The sequence below is a fragment of the Artemia franciscana genome, chromosome 21 (assembly GCF_032884065.1).
Source record: "Artemia franciscana chromosome 21, ASM3288406v1, whole genome shotgun sequence".
Taxonomy (NCBI): domain Eukaryota; kingdom Metazoa; phylum Arthropoda; class Branchiopoda; order Anostraca; family Artemiidae; genus Artemia; species Artemia franciscana.
The window spans coordinates 1,472,727-1,492,729 of NC_088883.1; the positions used below are offsets into that span (position 1 = coordinate 1,472,727).

At 34.7% G+C, this 20,003-nt stretch overlaps 1 protein-coding gene across 1 annotated transcript in view; it reads right to left on the reverse strand.

The window, feature by feature from the left end:
- LOC136040920 (erbin-like) overlaps positions 1-20,003 on the reverse strand; it is a 60,063-nt gene that overhangs the window by 30,452 nt on the left and 9,608 nt on the right. The window contains exons 2-4 of the mRNA XM_065725340.1: positions 11,710-11,845; positions 9,423-9,712; positions 3,178-3,252 (exon numbers count right to left, since the gene is read on the reverse strand). Of these exons, the coding sequence (XP_065581412.1) occupies positions 3,178-3,252; positions 9,423-9,712; positions 11,710-11,845 (501 nt within the window). The remainder of the gene's footprint in view (positions 1-3,177; positions 3,253-9,422; positions 9,713-11,709; positions 11,846-20,003) is intronic.

The window sequence follows — 20,003 nt, forward strand, 5'->3', positions numbered from 1 at the left end:
GAGATGACGTTTTCCTTTTCCTAAGCTTAATAAATAATTATGAAAGCAAAGACCCATAAATTTCCCCTAGTATAACTTTATGAAAAAACGGTGCTTACTTCATGGCCTAGCCACCAAATCCTAAATAAATAAAAAATTGAATTCATGGTATTCTGGTAGCCTTAAAGGCTATTCTTATAGGTTTATTTTAGCCCATATCTTCAGAAAACGCAGGTACGAATTTCTGTCACCAATATTACCGTGGTAAGTATCAGGGCACCGGTAAAGGATAACAGACAATTGTAACGATAAACGAGAATACCTGTAGGCTACTATCATAGGCTAGAACATATAGCCTACAACTGTCTGGAAGATCTCGGAGTCGAAAAGGATTTTCCCGTTTCACTTCCACAGGATTCAATACCTCTTCCGACAACTGCAACGGGAAGGTAGATTGGGCGTTCGACCAGGTTAAAATCTAAAACCCGTTAAATTAGAATACATTAGTTCTTTGGTATCCCCAATACCGAGAAATATCACTACCAATATCTGGGGACCACATTCCCAGATAATTCCAATCAAACTCTAAACGTAGTCCCTATCCAAATGCAAAATATCAGAAAAATGAACTCGCGGAAGATGTGCAAAACAGGCTCTAATGTGTTGCCTCAACTCGTGACAAAAATGAATAGAACTGAACTAGAAATATATCGCAAAATCTTACCCAGAGAGGGGTGTCTGTAACCAATCAGACGAATATCTTATGTCAAAGGAATGAAATGAACTTATAAACATATTTCGCAAGATGGATCAGACAGGGTGATTTATAATCTTATGAAATGTTAAATGGAAATTTTAATGCAATCACCTATGCCGTAAACCTTTGAAAGAGCAGAGAAGGAAAATTACAAAAAGCAAGAAGACATTTGTATGAGAAACAGTTGGATGTCTTAATACTCCAAATAGACACAATCACAATGAGAGGAGATGATGGATGGCCGAGGTCAAGGTTCCCTAGAATGGTAATTTCGTATCGTTTAACATTATAGAAAATCATTATTTTTGTTTTTAAACAGTTGATGATAATGTAGTAAAAAAGTAAGGAGCGACTCGGCTCACAGTAACAAAAACTCTAAAAACCAGAAGTTTGATCAAATTACCTCAAAAGAGTGTACTTTTTATGCTGATTCGAAGTATATAAACTACAGTAAGTTTACTGTTATCCATCAAAACCAATGAGCCTGAGATAGGCTCCCTAATTTTCGAAGAAAATTTTATTTGTCACTTCCTCGTCCCTTGCTCTTTACGTTAAAGTTTGACTTTTGTTCCAATTCTTTAAGAACAACTCCTGAAACACAAAGACCATTGAGCTTTAATGAGAAGAAGCCGATTTTTAAGGAACTTCAAGCCTTGAGAGTAAAAAGCGAGGGTTGAGAAGGGGAGGCCTTCCTCACATACAGAATAACTGTGTGCGTTTTAAGTCCTAATGTTGCTCCTTAATTTCAGTTGAAAAACTTATATTTTTATTTAATTCTCTCAAAGGTCTATTCTGCTATGTAACCTAAATCAATGCCAAAAGTTCCTACCCTGATTACTTAGAATTTCACAATTTACTATATAATAATTTTCCAGGCTGCCTTAACACACTATTCAAGGATGATAATCATTTGACGTGGATTTTAGGGTTCAGCACCCCATCCGCTCCCTTTCTCCAAGGCTCAAACTTTAAATGGTTTCTCTCAAAATATTCTACATTTCCTATAAATAATTTAACTATTGTGGCACTTTTTTTTTAATTTAGACACATTTTTATGTGTCCCACTCGGTCCTGGCCGAGTGGGTTGATGTGCTGGATTCGGGATCCCTTGTCTGAGAGGACGCGGGTTCGAATCCCGGTGTACCCAATTCTTCAGTTTGGGATGGGGTCAGTGGCGTGACTCTGTAAGCTTAGCCAGAGTCGACCCAGCTCTAAATGGGTACCTGGAGAAATCTGGGGAAGGTAAACAGGAAGGGTGTGCGAAAGCACAGGATGGCCGGCCCCCAACCCCCCCCCCCCCCATTGCACTTCCTGGCTGAAGGGCCAAGAAACGGAGATCAGCACCGCCAGTACGGACTGTAAAGTCTAATGCCGTATCCTTTACCTTTTTTTTTTTTATCATGCGCATTGTTAGGAGAACCAGAATAGCTCCTGAATTAGAACCTGATTTCTTCGTTTTGAGATATAAATTGAAAATATTCTCAGCCTCCCGCCAAATAAACACTTTCTTACAAAAAGATATTCTTGTCTCTTTTTTAAGGAAGATTCTTTTTTTTTAATGGCAGCCTTTTCTAGATTATTTGGCCTAGAAGGAGACTCGCCCCCAGGTGTAACATTTCTCTGAGTAGATCTGAATAGAAATAGTGGTATACTTTGCCAAGTTAAGGAGCATTTTTTTTCATCTTATATACTGATTATCCGAGAAAAATAGCAAATACCCGATTTTAGTATTTAATTTTTTTTTTAGTTAGTTCAGATCTGACTTCTTTTTTTTAAGCGCATCACTTGCCATAAGAATATAGCATAATTTTGACAATAAGTAGATAGAGCATAACCAAAAATGTACAGAAAATCAAAATACATAAATGCTCATAATTAACTAGTAAAACTTCTAATCAAGATAGTGAATTAAACAAACAAAAAAAGCTCAAGCATTTTGACTAAAACCCATCAGGAAACTTCTATCAACGAAAAAATAGAATAAAAAAATAAACTGAATTAAACAAAAAAAAAGACAAGAAAATACAAAAATGGAAGATTTTATATCTACAGAAAAGAAACAGAAAAAAAGAAACTCAAATATGATTTTTTTTTTCACTGCATAAGTTCAGATTAACTTATAATAATAATACACTGTGAATTCCAATCAAACTAAAGTAAAAACAATGTACAGGTCTGACAGGTTCTAGCATAGGATTCTGAAAAAAAAATTGTTTATATATGCATCTTACACACCATCTAGGGTAAATACCTGAGATATCTATCATTGCTTTAGATTTATCGCAATGGTGTATACTAAGTCTGTATAAGTTTTTCAGAACTTATACAGACAACTAAAATAGTAGTTTTTTAAGGTTTTGCGTTGAGCGTTTTCTGTTTTTTTCTCCACATAGGCTAAGAATTTATTTGCACTGAAAAATATGTGAAAAAACTATACTTACATCAGGTACAGTGGTGATGAGATTTGAATCCAGCCATAATTCCGTGAGACTAGACAACTCCCCAATGACATCTGGCTATAAGAAAAAAAAACTTTAGATGTCAACCTCTTTGAATACAGGATGAGCAGAGATCAACTGGGAGGAGGGGGACTATTGATCCCCCTTTCAGAATTCGAGAAATGCATTTTTTGATATTTTAACTAGAAAAAGTACCCCCTCAGGATTTTTGTAAATAGACTGTTTTGTATCTTCATTATGCAGTCTTCATTCAGAGTTCATGGTGTGAGGACCTTTTTTGGATATAATCTATTACTAAAGGATTATAGTCTCTACCTGACCTACAGCTAATATTTAATTCAGTGACCAAGGGATTATAATTTGAATATTCTCATGATCAGTGACCTATATAATATATATAATTAAGGCTATCCGATATTTACAGACTTTCCGATATTTATTGGCAATTGGCAATTAATTGGGTGGCAGGAGAAAAGAGAGGAGAAGAGGGATGAGTGAGTTGTTTGCAAGAGCCGTGGTACCCGCCGGGCTTGCCCCTTAAATTGCGGGGACAAGGTAGACAGCCTCCAACACTTTGCTTACGATTGCTTCTCTTATCCCAGTTTCAAAATGAGTCCAAATGTACCGGTCAACACCAAACCAGGGGATCTCTTTCTACCTAGGTTCGCAGGCTACCCATTATGGCCAGTTCGGATTCTGGAGTCTGTCCCTACTTCGAAAGGGCCTAAAAAGTATCACGTTTTCTGCTATGGAAAAAAACCTGATCGCCAATTAGTTACTTCTGAGCAGCTTGTCAGTTATAAAGATAATGTAACGGAAGCTTCAGCCAATAAAACAAGAGGAGTAGATGCTGCATTTGATGAATTACGTGATTATCCGAATGTTTATAAACAGTATCTGAAGGGTTCAAATACTGCTGCTGATTGAGCAGCAGAATTGCGAAATCTTGTTAATGCTACCGAGCAGGATTTGCTCGCTACAAAGAAAAATTTATCAGAGACAATTGAAAAGAAAATAGCCGAAAAACTGAAATCGACCGGGTCACCTCCAGCGGCTAGTACTGCCAAGTTCCCGACAGAGGCCATGATTTCAGAAATACACGATGCGATCATTATAGAATTTAGCCCCAAGTTTAACATCATTGAAAAACAGCTCAAAAGTTACTTGCATGCTATTGAAATCCTTGAGAAAAGGGTAGCTCAACTAGAGGCGAAAGTTGACGGAGGCGATGAGTCAACCAGAGGCGATGAGCAGGAAGCTAAGCTAGCTTCTCTCTTATTTAACGGTGTGAAACAGAACCCATCGCAAAATCTAAATCCAGCTCTTAATCATATCATACGTGACCAAATGGGCCTGTCTAGTATCGCAAATTCCGACGTTGTGAGTGTTCATCGGTTCCGTCTGGGTTCTAGTAACTCGCAAAAGACTTGAATAGAAGAATAAAATAGTACTTTATTATCAACCAAACTCTCACAACATAAAAAACTGCCAAAATTGTTTCCTTCAGTCTACTAGCCTACATTGTATTAAAAAAACGCAAGTAAACATCAATACTAAAACATAGCCTACAGCAATGAACCAATCTGACTTGTCACATAAGTTAAATCTAGATAAAAAAAAGGTAAAAGTAAGTAATATAAGTAAAATGAATAAAAATGAGGGCATAAGTAAAAACATAACTACATTATAAAAAACATACAGTGATGAATCCAACTGGCCTGTCAAATAAAAATGAAAAAAAACTAGCACATTAACAATACACATGAGACATTAACATAATACATTACATTTCAGTTATTTATGATTTCAACGAACGCTGGCACAAAGCTCTTTCAGTAACGCTTAGTTGTTGCATTAATAAGATACAAACTGGGATTTTTTGCTTTTGGTCGGGATTAACTGGACATTGGAGGGCAATAAGGGGCTGGGAGTATATATTAAAAGCGTGCGTTACGATGCATATTATTGCCGATACTGGTACAAAGAGTAACACGTCGGGCTGCCAATGGAGGGAGGCGGAATTCCTAGAGGAAGAGAATGTATGGCACTTTGCCCCGACTGTAAATAATTCTCAGGGCTCTCGTCTGGATAATTTCTAGCCTATTGGACTGATCCACCGCAAGACCAAAATGCCACACTAGGCAAGCATACTCAAGCTGTGGACGGATAAAAGATATATAAAGGCAGAGGATATGTGCTTTGGGCATTAAAATTTAGTAAATAGCTTAAGGATAGACAGAAATGCATTAGCCTGTTTAACATTTGAGCAAATATGGCCCTCCCATTCCAAATCGCTAGTCAGTGTGACCCCTAAGAGTTGAGTTTTGGTTGTAATTATTTCATTAAGCTTTAGGGTTATGAATAATGGCTTTGATTTAAAAAACACTAAAAGTCATAATATGAGATTTGTGGGAATTCATTTTCGACTTGGCTGCTTCACTTGCAAAGTTTTCGAGAATTCCCATTGCACTGCTCGTAATATTTTTTCTGCATTATTCGAGCAATGACATATCATCCAAAACTTCCTTCGATCGGCTGATTCATTAGCAATATTGTCAGTTACTTCGTCTGGAGCAGTGGATACATATCAGATAAATGCCTTGATGAGGATATTCAGGCAGACGTTCAACATTTAATTGCCCTGCATGGTGACTTCAAGATCAGATTTGACGATATTCTGACGATGGAAATATCACTATGGATTATAAATCCATTTGATATAATGGAAGTGCAGAATGTGATACTGCAAAAGGGGCTCAAGCATAGTACTAACGAGGATCTGAAGGTGAAATTTAAAAGAGGGTATCAAATATATTGGCTGCAGGTAGAAACACCGAAAAAATACCCTGGACTCTGGAGGATTGCAATAAAGCTTTGATAGCATTTCCCTCGTCTGATACATATCAAATAAAACGTAGAACCTAGTGGTCACAAAATGTACAATAAAGACGGGCGAGTGCTCGACCTGAATAATGACCAAGATTAGCAACTATTTCCCCATAGCTTATCTTAAGTTTTTGCTTAATGTTAACAAGAGCCTCTGCACAGCCAGAGACCGTATTGCAAATATGGATACCAAACCACTTAATAACGTTCGCACATCAAATTGAAGAAGATCCACATGGCGGTGCAAACACTGTAGCTGGCGATTGTACATTGAATGCCAGGTACTCACATTTATCAACATTCAGGGTTAATCCATTATTAGAAAAAAGACGAGAAACAAGATCAACTGAATGGACCAAGCCTGATCTCGTTCTGCAACAGTATATTATCTGCGTAAGCAACGTAGGATATATCGGTGTAGCCTAGAAAATAGGTAGGTTTGATATTATTCAACATATGGGTTATTGCAGATTTTGAATAATTATGGAGATAATAACAGGGATATTTCTAAGAACATGTGACTTGATCTTTAGTCTGACATAATAATCACTATACCAGAAACACATCAATAAAATAATTGACGAATATACTCCTGATACAGCGAGAGAATGCCAAAGCAGGGCATGGCAAAGAGAATCAAATGGCTTAGCCAAGTCAAGCGTAAAATGTGACGTTCTTGACCGTTGGTCTGAGAATCCTGTAATAGAGTAGTTAGTGCGCGATGAGCATGTTGACAACCAACACGTGATTTGAATCTGAACTGATTCACATCAAGCTCACAGTTTGTATTAATATGTGGCAGAAGAATATATTCAACTACCCTACTTAGATTGCAGACAACAGTAAGTGGTCAATAAGAATTGAAACTTAAAGGATCTTTTCTGTGTTTCAAAATAGAAGTGACAGTTCCACATAAAAATGAATCTGGAACAAGGGAAGATGACAAACACATCTGGAAAAATAATTGTAAATGTGAAATCAAAGCAAATGACTCTAAATTCAAGTGATTCACGCATATACCATTAAAGTTCACTCTCTTTGATTTAAGTTGCTTTACACCATTTAGAAAAGTCGCAAGGGACACAGGAATAACACGTTTTGGTTGGACATTTCTGGGCAAAAGCTTAGAGTAAAGATCTGTGAAAAAGCAAAGCACATTATAATTAAAAAAAAGTAAGCAAAAAAAAGTGCAATGGGGAGCTGGGGGCCAACCATCCTGTGCTTTCACGCACCCTTCCTGCTTAGCTTCCTCAGATTTCTCCAGGTACCCATTTAGAGCAGGGTCGACCCTGGCTGAGCTTACAGAGTCACGCCACTGACCCCCGTCCCAAACTAAATAACTGGTCACAATTGGGATCGAACCCGTGCCCCTTGGACATTATAATTAATTACAGCAAAAGTCACTTTATAATGATTCGGCCAAGCATGACTAGATATACAAACACCAATGTCAGCAGACCAATTCCTCTTGAAATTCAAAATATGAAAAACAAAAAGTTTATCGAAGTTCATCGGAATTCAAAATCATAACTGTCTGAAGCGCGAGTAGGACTCGAATATAGTGAAAACCGTAAAAAACTGAGAAGGGGCAGAATTAGGGAAGGGTTGGATACTATATACACCTTTTAAGCAGAATTAATGAGTGATTGCATTTTAAATAGTTAAAAATAGAGTTTTTAATGATTGATTAGCAATCTCAATAAATTTTAGTCACAGGCATTTTGGTCCTATTCGGTCGAACAATTTTTTTTTTTTTTGGGGGGGGGGGGAGGGGGCTTAAAATGGCATTTCTGTGTGGTACGATCTACTCAATGATGTAATAAAAAACTTTTCTCATTAATTAAGCCCGCTCAGAATTATGCAAAACTTCTGTTACAATAATTTTGAGGGATAAAAGAGACAACATTCATGCTATACGTGCGGTTTCTGTCAATTTTTAAGATGGGAGAGTGAAAACATGGAACTGTGCAGTTGCACAATTTTCTTCGCCAGCACTTTAGACAAATTAAACACTTCTCGGTTTAGTAGTTCTTGAAAAATAATTTAGTAACTATTCCAGACTACATATACTGTTTCCCAACATCTTATAGGATTCCTCCTCAATATCGATACTCTGTGGTATCGTATCGGCAGTCCATGCTCTTGAAAAATCTGATATTTTCGGTACACAAGTATTACCTTTTTTCTGATACTCGTTTTTGCTGGCGTTTGGAATACTTTAAAGACAGCTAGGACATAATATTTCTGTTTCTACAACTAGTCTGATACAATACCTCTGTCCAATAGCTCCTGAGAAAAAATAAATAAACATATAAACCCACATCTATGGCTACCCGTCCTGCAAAATGCAAATATCGTCTTGCATCAATATTGCTCGATCCAGTTTTTGGGGGTATTTCAGTCTTTTTTAAATTATTCGCATATTCTCGTGCTATTAACTTTTGATGAACAGCTTAAACTTGGTAAATTTTACAGAAAATTTCTATAAAAGTCAGACTTTTGATGTACACATTCTTGCAAAAATTCCCTTTTTCAACCTTTGGTTTCTACTAGGCGAAGTTGCACTTTACTTACAGCTTGGTCTACTATCTGCGTCTTTGTTTAAGAGCAAGAAACAGCCACATCAAAGGCGCAGCTTGATGAGGGGAGGGGGGCTTAACCATTGGCTTATGGTGACTACAAGGAATGAGACAGAATCCTTCAGCAAGGACGATTGCGATGAAAGAAGGAAAAAATTTAAGTAATGGATACCCCCTAAGTTTTAGCAAAATTCATGACCGAAATCATGCTGCATAGTCGTTTTAGGATAAAATAGCTATAGATATAAATAATTTCGAAGATCACACTGCCTTTCCATGCCAAAAGTATAACAGTTCAAAATAGGGATGAAACCTTTTAATCGACAGTGAACAAAAATAAGATTTTTAACTGGATATTTCAAACACATATACAGTGTTCATCATCAGCAGTAAAACTCATAATCCAGGAAAAGTTTATCTTTCACTAATAAAGTTCTTTTTCTCCTTTTATCTTTAATCAGATGATTTAAAGTCTTGAAATGTAGACCTTGTTCGAACTTTTTTCCTTTAAAAAGCCTAAATGTAGATTGAACTTTATTGAAGGTTGCAAAATCCTTTTCTTCTTACATTGATGAAGAAAATCTTGTCAATTTATAACATTTGCGTGTTTATAACTGATGATGAACACTGTACATGTGTTCGAAATATCCAGTTAAAAATTGCATATCTGTTCACTGTCGATTAAAAGGTTTCACCCCTATTTGGAACTGTTACACTTTCATAACTATAGATAAAATAGGTAATGATTTTTTTTTTACTTACGAAATCCAAAATTTCATTTTGACCTAGATCCAACTTCTCTAAATTCACCAGCCTATTTATAGACTTAGGCAAAGAAGAGAGTTCATTTTCTCTCAATTCTAGTATCCTTAATGAAACAAGCCGGCCGAAGTTAGCTGGAAGGAACTCTAAAGAAGAGTCGTTTAAGTACAATTCTTCTAATGAAACGAGTTGGGTCAGACACTCTGGAATCCGAGATATATTGTTGCTGCTGGCTCGTATTATCTTCAATCTTCGACAGTTTTTCAAATTGTCAGGCAGGTCAGTTATCACTAACAATAAAATATCAGTTAATCACCAGGTCGCAAAATTTCACTTTGCGATCATATTTAGCAGGCCGTCTAACAGCTAAGACTTCAGGGCTAGCTGATTTGAAACTAGTAACAATTCCTGAGTTACTGCAAAATTGATGCAGGCAAATTAGAAAAAAAAACATTAATCTTATTTTGAGCTGATCAACTTTTGTTAACAGTCTCCAATAGGGAGTGGTGTAGAGTATGTGAAAAAGTGCAGTGGGGTTATACAGGGTAGCAAGAAACCTCCAGCACATGAAACAATACAAGCGTATGCTGCTGTTCACGTTTAAGCAGATCAAGAAGAAGCTGACAATGTGGTAGATACAGAAACCAATGAGGAGGTTGATCTAAATGAGGTGGTCAAGTGGACAGACGAAGCTATTAACGGGATTTACAAATGGAACTGGGTTATCTATTTTCAAATCAAAAAAGAGGATTTCAGATTTTGTAGAGCTAAATTGTAAACTCATCTTCTGGTATTTAGCTTGAAAAATTTTTTGTTATAGAACATTTTTATTATCTGTTGGAGGGATGGGCTACTATTAAAAAGTTACCAGTATGGCATACCAAAGATGAATTGATCGAGGATACAATCATTGAGGAACAGCAATGACCTTGAGCCTTGATAATAAAGTTGTAGAAAAAACACGCGATACGACTACTCCTTGATGGGCCCTCTTCTTAACTAGAACAAGTTCAATGCTAAGAACAGAAGACATGCCCTTGCCAGGCAGTAGCTTAAGGCGGATATGTAATCTGGAACACAAATTCCAGAAAGAATAAATTAGAGTGGAATTTTCTCTGTGTTTAGCACCTTTCAGAAGCACGCTTGCAAGGACAAGAGATTCGAATACCCATTGAATTTTATACCCAGTAAATACAATGCTTTCTGGAGATGAATCAGCATTGATCAAAATACTAGCAATTACAGTTAAAGCATTACCACGTCCTGGTCCTCACTTAGAACAAAACTGATATAGAAGAGTATAAGACATTTTTGAGCTCTCAAAAACAGCAGCTCAAAGAGCTTGCATGGAGGTGTAACGATGGTGATCAGACGGAAATTCAACAAATTTATATGACAAACAAACAAAACAGCAACAATTAAAAAAGTTAGTGAGTAGAGGAAAACGAGTTACTAATCAAGACACGATAAGAATCAACTAGCACAGCTAGTGAGTAGTGAGTAGCCTAGTTAAAAAAAGTTGGTGAGTTGAGGAGAGCGAGTTACTAATCAAGACACATAAGAATCAACTAGCACAGCTAGTGAGTAATGAGGAATTAAGAAAGTTAGTGAGTTGAGGAAACAAGTTACTAATCAAGACACATAAGAATCAACTAGGACAGCCAGTGAGTAGTGAGTAGTTGAAAAAGTTAGTGAGCTGAGGAAAACGAGTTACTAAGCAAGACAAATAAGAATCAACAAGCACAGCTAAATTATGATGCTTGGATTCTACGAGGCTGGAACATGAAGAACATTTCACAAACATTTCAAGTCTACCAGAGAACCTACATATGTTAATGAGCTACCTAGCTGGTGTGAAATAAGATGTTGGATTATCAAGTGACAACATGTTTACGCCATGTTTGCACACAAAATATTATTAAAGGCACATCACAACAAACTTGGAGTGGAGGCTTTCCAAAACATGGAGAATATTAACAAACAAGCCATTTATGCCCCGTGTGTATATAATATAACGATTAGTCAAAGCATTCCATGACTATACAATAAATAATCTATGAGCATTACACAGACTATCAATTCGATTTCTTATTAGTATTGGATTCACAAGGGGGAGCTGGGAATGAAAACACTCTAATTGAATTCGTTTTAGGCCTATTTTACATAGCTAATTACAATTAAATAGCCTATATATATATATATATATATATATATATATATATATATATATATATACATATATATATATAGGCTATGTATGAGAAATGTGGCCTGGACCATTACTTACAATTCTTGCTAATATCTAATTCTTCTAAGTTTGTCAAACCTCCAATCCCAGGGGGAATAACATCTAACTCATTGTCACTTAATGTCAGTGTTGTTAAAAAATAACAGGAAAATAAGTTTCTTGGCAAATCCTCTATCTAAAAAGAAAAGAAAAAGAAATTATGAATAATACATAAAGAAGTGAAACTTGCCTCTACAAAATATACAGAGCCATCCAAATGTTGTTGTAGTGCAAATACAACTGGGAAACAAACCTCTTATCTGTAGATGTAGACAAACATCAAACAAAAACTTTCTACTAAAATTTTATATTGCCAAAAAGTTGCAGATGCCTTTTTCAACATTTTTTTAATATTCATCCTAAAGAAATTAGATTTCGATACACAATTTTAATAGATAAAAAATTTCTAAAAACATTGAATTGGGTAAAGGCAGCTTGGTTCTGCAGTGAGTTGTTATCTGGAAAAGATGCCAAAAATACTGCTGATACTTTTCTTGGCTAAACATTAATAAACTGGTAAACTTTTAATAAATCAGTGAAGTTTATAAAAAGTATAAACTTTTTGTACAAATAACAATGAAAGCTCAAGTGTTTTGACTTCATATCTGGAAGCCTTTGTCAACATAGAAATTAAAGAAAAGAAAAATAGCCTAAACAAATTATCACGCATAAAGAAGATTAGAGAGAAAAACTCATCTTTCTCAACACTCTTTTGATTATTTTTTCATACATACTTTAACTTCTCTAGGCTTTTTTTTTCTCTGCTAAAGCCTTCCAAATATGCAGCCAACATATTTGGAGTCTTATTATTGTTTGTACAGAAGTTGTTTTTTTTTTTTTTTTTTTTTTTTACAAAGTTCACTTCCTCACTCAAAGTTTTGCCAGTTTTTCAGTATTTTATTTGTTTTAAGAAGCAATTTTTTCCTTGAATCTTATGTCAAGAAAACTGTGCTTCAGCAAAAGAAAGATGACACAATCATTTTTAATGTTTTATTTGCCATTTTGATGTATGATTTTATTGCTTGACATTCTTTTCTGCAACTGAAGCGACCAAGAAATGGCAACTGCTACTTTGGAATTAGTTGTTATTGCTTGTTTTTATAAGAAGACCATTAAACTATATAGTTTAATAGACCATTAAACCATTTAATATGAACACATAGTAGCAAGCACAAGGATTTGAGGAAGAAAAGTGTAAAAAAAAAGAAGAATAAAAATAAGAGTAGATTATAATACAACTTCCAACACAACAATAATATAAAACGAAGAAATAATATTTCTCAAAGTATATTATAATTAAAATTAAACTTAAAATTAAAAATTATAATTATAATTAAAATTATAATTAAATATAATTAATTATTATAATTAAACAGCACTAGCACCTCCAAAACAATCAAACCATTTAATATGAACACATAGTAGTAAGCACAAGGATTTGAGGAAGAAAAGTGTAAAAAAAAGAAGAATAAAAATAAGAGTAGATTATAATACAACTTCCAACACAACAATAATATAAAACGAAGAAAAAATATTTCTCAAAGTATATTATAATTATTAAAAAGAAAAGCAGCCCAGCAATTCTAGGAGAAAGCAAATATGAAAAATGGTTTCCGTTATTAATACATGCTATTTATTTCAATGTCTTATAACATACTGACTTTAAAAATGGTATCGATTATAATACCGTCTAAATATATTAAAATCAAAATATATTAATTTTAATATAATTATAATAATATTATTTATAATAATATTAATATATTAATATAAATATGTTGAATATACTTAATTCAAAAGAAAAGGTGGATACAAAAAGAACGAAGGTAGATTTTCTGATGTTCGATCATTTCATCACAGCAATTGATATAATTTTCTATTTTTTAAATGACAGGGCTATTGTTCATTCCATAATAGCATTAGCACTGTATAAATTTTCAACAAGAGGGTATAGCGAAGAGGATGTGAGGTTGCAAAAATTTCCTTGGGGGCTAAGTTTTGAGAAAACAAACTTTTTTACCAAAAGGTATCAAATTCTTGCAAAAACTTCAAACGCTCCACATCTTTAAATCTAATTTGCTCTGCTTTATAGGTTAATTTATCGACGAGCTCTACTATTACACTTCCTAGAAGTACTATGTCATCAGCAAAACGAAAGTCAGACAAAAGTTTGTTCCTGACTGTAACTCTAAAGCCAGTAACTTTCCTTATAAAAAATAATCAATCAAAACAACAACTATGGCTGCATTCTTTACATTACTTGAAATATAAAGTAGTCCTTCTCTCTGATCTATTAATTTTCCTTTTTAAAGAATACCCCAAAAATTATGAAAACCACTTTAGAATAATTCTAAATGCTTACTTATCAACTCCATAGGAGGCACTGTTTTACTTTACCCCACCACCTTAAGGGCGAAAATCCATAAAAGTGCAAGGGGAGGGGTAAAACAATTGATTTATTTGTACCTTAATCCTGATAAATAAATATACAGCTCACTTTAAATAATTCCATTAAATTCTATAATAGAAAACAGTTGAAACTGCCAGATTTATCAGTATCCTATAACTGTTACAAAGTAAAGCATAACCATAGATGACAACATTATAATAATTAATAATCTTAAACTATCAATAGAATATATGAAATGGGATGTATATTTATCCAACAGAGCGGACGGGGATGGTAAAAGAGAAGAAGTGTACCTTTAGGAATGAGATTATCGAGTGTTTAAAATTAATTTAGAGTATTTTTATAATTTTTTAGGGTTGAAACAGTTGGTGCTAGTATACTGTTGCTCCTCCTCAGAAGGAAACACTAATGAAACTACCAATACTGCAAGTGATCTTGCAATCCTGTGTTGTTGACTTAGTAAACGTTTATATTAACAGATTATTCAGATAGATAACAAACAAACTTATCTCTAAAGTTAGAGCTGCATCCTGAATCCAAATTTAAATTGGAAATGAACTTTACCCCACCCCTATATATATCAATTCAGGGTATAAATTTGCACATTAGAGGGAGGGGTGAAGTTCATTTCCAACGCAAATGTTTGTTAAATTCGGATTCATGAAGAAATTCTGACTATAGAGTAAGTTTGAACTTTACCAACACCCCATCTCCACCCCTAGTGTGCAAATATATACCCTGAATTGGTATATGTAGTGGTGGTAGTAAAGTCCATTTGCAGCACAAATGAATGTTAAATTTGGATTCAGGATGCAATTCTGACTATAGAGGTAAGTTTGTTTCTTAGTAATCTGAATAATCTGTTTGAGACAGTGTACTGTTGAGAGTATAATAACTTGAGAGAGCACATGTGTCAGAACTCAACTATAGCTCAGTTTTGAGTTTCTACTCTTTTTTAACCCACCGTGCAAAAAGTGGGGTAGCAAAGTAGCAATGCCACTTGGCAGTTTTCAAATTTGTTGGCAGATTTTGTTTGAAAATACCGTTTTTACATATAAAAATAATTTTTGCTTAAAGAAAAGCGCACAAAACACAAGTTGTGCTCCTTCTTAAAAAAAGTGGGGTAGCATAGTAACAATACTACTTGGCAGTTATCACGGCCTAGTAAAATTTGTAGGCAGATTTCACTAAGCCATGCTAGCTAATAGCTGGATTAGAAAAGAGCAGCTCATTTGAATTGAGATGGGAAGCGTGTAGTACCTATAGAAGTGATAATAAAACGGATAAAGAATTAACATGGAGGGTAGTCCGTAAACGCTATAATACAACTAAAATTGTTGTTGTATTATAGAAATCTGAAAAAGATAACAGTTATAAGTCTGAAATTACCAGTGCCTCCACTATCCCCAAATCGTTGGGTATTTTCCAAAAATCTGTCTCCTCGAAAAAAATCGGTTTCCCAAAAAATCCCCTTTCATTCAGGTTTGTCACCCCTAGTGATTGATCCCTAAAAACATACCACCCTTATTAAATATCACTTTCACTTAAATTGACATATTTTTTCACTATTTTCCAAAATTTTGGTCTCAATTATTTACTACATATAAAACCAGACATAGATAGAGCAAAAGCATAATGTTTATAAGACTATACCATTTCATCAAACATTATCTTACAACTTGTGGTAAAGAATTTCATTTGAACACGTTTTATGTTCAGTGTGATTCTGTTCAGTGTTCAGTGTTCAGTGTGGGTTATTTAAGACAGCTGGACCATGAGTTTTAGATTTTCTTTTCTTTTCTTTTCTTAATCTTTTTGATTTCCAAAGGTATGAAAATATAAAGGAGTTTGAAGAATTATTCAAAAATGAAGAAGGGAAAGCATAGTACCAAAGCAGAGAGGGGGGGGGATTTCGTCGTAAATTTGAAAATATTTTCATTATCGAGCTATAAATGAGACGAGCATAATACTCGATACCTTTTTTTATGCTCTTTCAAAAAATAACCGTCGTTTTACTCAGAAATTAAATGGACCCTTTAAGATGATTAAATAAAAAAAAACAAGGTTTTTTAACTGCAAATAAGGAGCGACATTAAAACTTGAAACGAACAGAAATTATTCCGTATGTTTGAGAAGCTGTCCCCTCCTCAACGCCTCGCTCTTTACGCTAAAGTTTGACTCTTTCTCAAAACTCTACTTTCTAAAACAATAAAAAAAACTTTAGCGTAAAGAGCAAGGCGTTGAGGAGGGGACAACCCCTTTCGTATACAGAAAAATTTCTGCTCGTTTTAAGTTTAAATGTTGCTCCTAAAAAAAACCTGTTTTTTTTATTTATTTAATTTCTGAACGTTCTTAGTTAAAGCATGTTTTGATTTTGGCTCACTGCATATGAATAATTAAAACGAAATTTGCATATTAATTTTTTTGGCTAAATGGCTTTCTCATAGTTTCGATCAGACGATTTTGATAAAAAAAAAAGAAGGGTAAAATAATAAAAATTATTCCGTATGTTAGAGGAGCTGTCCCCTCCTTAACGCCTCGCTCTTTACGCTAAAGTTTGACTCTTTCTCAAAACTCTACTTTCTGAAACAATAAAAAAATTAGCGTAAAGAGCAAGGCGTTGAGGAGGGGACAACCCCTTTCGTATACAGAAAAACCTGTTTTTTTATTTATTTAATTTCTAAACGTTTTTAGTTAATGCATGTTTTGATTTTGGCTCACCGCATATGAATAATTAAAACGAAATTTGCATATTAATTTTTTTGGCTAAATGGCTTTCTCATAGTTTCGATCGGACGATTTTGATAAAAAAAAGGGGTGGGGGAGGAGGCCTAGTCCCTCCAATTGTTGGTTACTTAAAAAGGCAACTAGAACTTTTCATTTTTTTTTACGAACATTTTTATAAGTAATAAATATAAGTATAATAAATATTAACGAACTTCTATATTTTTATTACGTATATGAGGGGGTTCGTCCCCTCGTCAATACATCGCTCTTTACAATAAAGCTTAAATTTTGTCCCCCCAGATTGAAGAATGACCCCTGAATTACAAAGGCCGTAGAATAAATAGTTGAAATTACTAAAAATACTTTAGCGTAAAGAGCGAAGTACTGTAAACCCCCTTACATACGTAATAATTTCTGTTCGTTTTAGGTTTTAATGCTGCTCCTTACTTCCAGCTGAATTTTTAGTTTTTTTTTTATTTTAAATAATGCTAGAAAATCCTAGGGCCCCTTCATAGAAATTCTCTTCCCTCATGACAAATTCCTCCATAAAAAGATCATCCCATGTAAACCCCTCCCTCCGACCACCCCTCCCCCCTCAATGCAAAAAGTCCTGACCATTACTAACTATAAACAATGGTCAAAGTCTGTAGCTTGCAGCCCCTCCCCCGGGGACTTTGGGGGATTAAGTCGTCCCGAAAGACATAATTATTAAGCTTTTCAACTATGCTGAACAAAATGGCTATCCCAAAATTTTGATCCGGTGACTTTGGGAAACCAATGAGTGGGGGAGGGGGCCTAGGTGCCCTCTAATTTTTTGGTCACTTAAAAAGGGCACTTGAACATTTAATGTCCGTTAGAATGAGCCCTCTCGCGACATTCTAGGACCACTGGATCAATACGATCACCCCTGGAAAAAAAGAAAAAAAAAACAAATAAACACACATCCATGATCTGTCTTCTGGCAGAAAAATACAAGATTCCGCATTTTTGCAGATAGGAGCTTGAAACTTCTACAGTAGGGTTCTCTGATATGTTGAATCTGATAGTGTATATTTCGTTAAAATTCTATGACTGTTAGGGTGTGTTTCCCCCTGTTTTCTAAAATAAGGCAAATTTTCTCAGGCTCGGAACTTTTGATGAAACTTATATATTTAGAATCAGCATAAAAATGCGATTCTTTTCATGTGACTATTGGTATCAAAATTCCATTTTTTAGAGTTTTGATTACTATTGAGCCGGGTCGCTCCTTACTACAGTTCGTTACCACAAACTGTTTGATATTTTTTTCTCTTATTTTCTGCAATTCAGTTTGAGTCTTATTTTCTTTTACTCTAGGTTTTGGGGATAAAATGTTAATCTTAAATACATGATAAATGAATGTATGTTAGATTAAGGGTAGGCTAATTATGTATTATACTGGAATTTATGCTCTGTAATATTTGAGAACAAACCGGTTTTATCTGTCTGTATTGAGAAACAATTAGCTTATGCTCAAGGGAAAACAAGTGGTGGGTGACAGAATACATTGGAATTATACAGTTTGGGCTATATATTTGGACATCAATTAGAGGGGTGGGGGTTTGTGTAGTTTTGGTCAGGTTACCCTCCCCCCACCTAATGTGCAAATATATAACCCTAATTCGTAAGTACCGATTAAAGGAATAGATCTTAAATAATACCGATACATAAGTACCAATTAAAGGAATTGATCTAAGTTTTTGCTATTTGAAAATTTGTTGAATTTTGCTTCCTTTGGTATGTAAAACTCAAGTATTTTCTTTTTTCTTAATAATTTTATTTTACATATAACCTATTATCTCCAAATGTATTCCCATCCTAACCCTCCTCTGCTTACTACTGCTATTCCGGTGCTCTCCCCCTGCAGTATTTTGGCAGGCGTCCATGTTCGATTGAGTGGCTCAACTGTAGTCTAGGATCTTTTTACAGTCAAGGAAAGTTGTTAAGTAAGTGAATGAAATTCTATAGAATAGATATTCAGCTCAAATTAGGGCATTGAAATTTTTTTGATACCTTGGCTTACCTCCAACATTTCTAATGCTTGAATCCTTATTAATCCTGTATGAAGGCTAATCCTGAGATAAAAACAATAGAATTAAAAAAATTGACCTCAGTTGAGCCCCCCTACAACTATCCCAAATGAATTTCTTCCTCTAGCACAAACTGTTAACCAGTAATTTTATAAGGCCAAAAAGGCTAAGAAAAGGGGCCATTTTTGTGAGACCATACATTGCCGAGAAACAATTTCTCCATCATGACAATACCCTATGTCACACTGCCCTCACTATAACAGACATGCTGAATATCATAACAACTGAAGACTTCCAGTCCTACTACAACCAATATGAACAACATAGCCATTTGTGCGTTGCTACCAAAGGGAACTATTTTGATTAGGATTAGATTGATAGGTTTTTTGAAAAAATAAACTTCTTATACTTAAAAACACGATTTTCATTATTTTTCTTTCAAATCCTGTACAAACTTATAACATTAATAGAAGTGGTTCAACTTACTTTAACCTCTCCTGTCCTCTCTTATGGCGAAATTCCCTCTTTTCTTCAAATGCATTTAGCCTAATTGCAAGCAAACAACATAAAACAAAATCAAGGAAAGGAGAAAATCATTGGGAGTAAAAAAATTGGGCTATATATTTGTACATTAGGGGGAGGGGTAAAGTACAGTAAAGCAGTTTCAGGAATGATATAGCCTAGGCCTAAGTTTTTTAGCATTTTTAAAAGTGGTTTCAGAACTTTATAGTGTTTCTGTCAGAGAAGGGGTAACTGTAAAACAGTGTATAAGCCTAAAATTATGGCTGATTGGCAGGAAAAATGATCAGAAAACAATTCTTACTTCATAATATGCAGAATAATTGTAGTTAGCACATTTTGACTGCAATTTCAGGATACTTTACCCCCTCTCCTAATGCACAAATATCTATGGCCTAAATTGTGTATTTTCTATGCATTTTGCCGTGTATTTTTCTTTCTTTCAACCTGCAATATTCTTACCTTTCTGTTCTAGATGACCTGGGTTTCTATGTCTAAAGAATAAATTTTGAGACTTTCTATATGAATGAATGAACGAAAAAAACTTAATTAACCCAATAAACACACAATGGTGTCAATATAGAGCATAC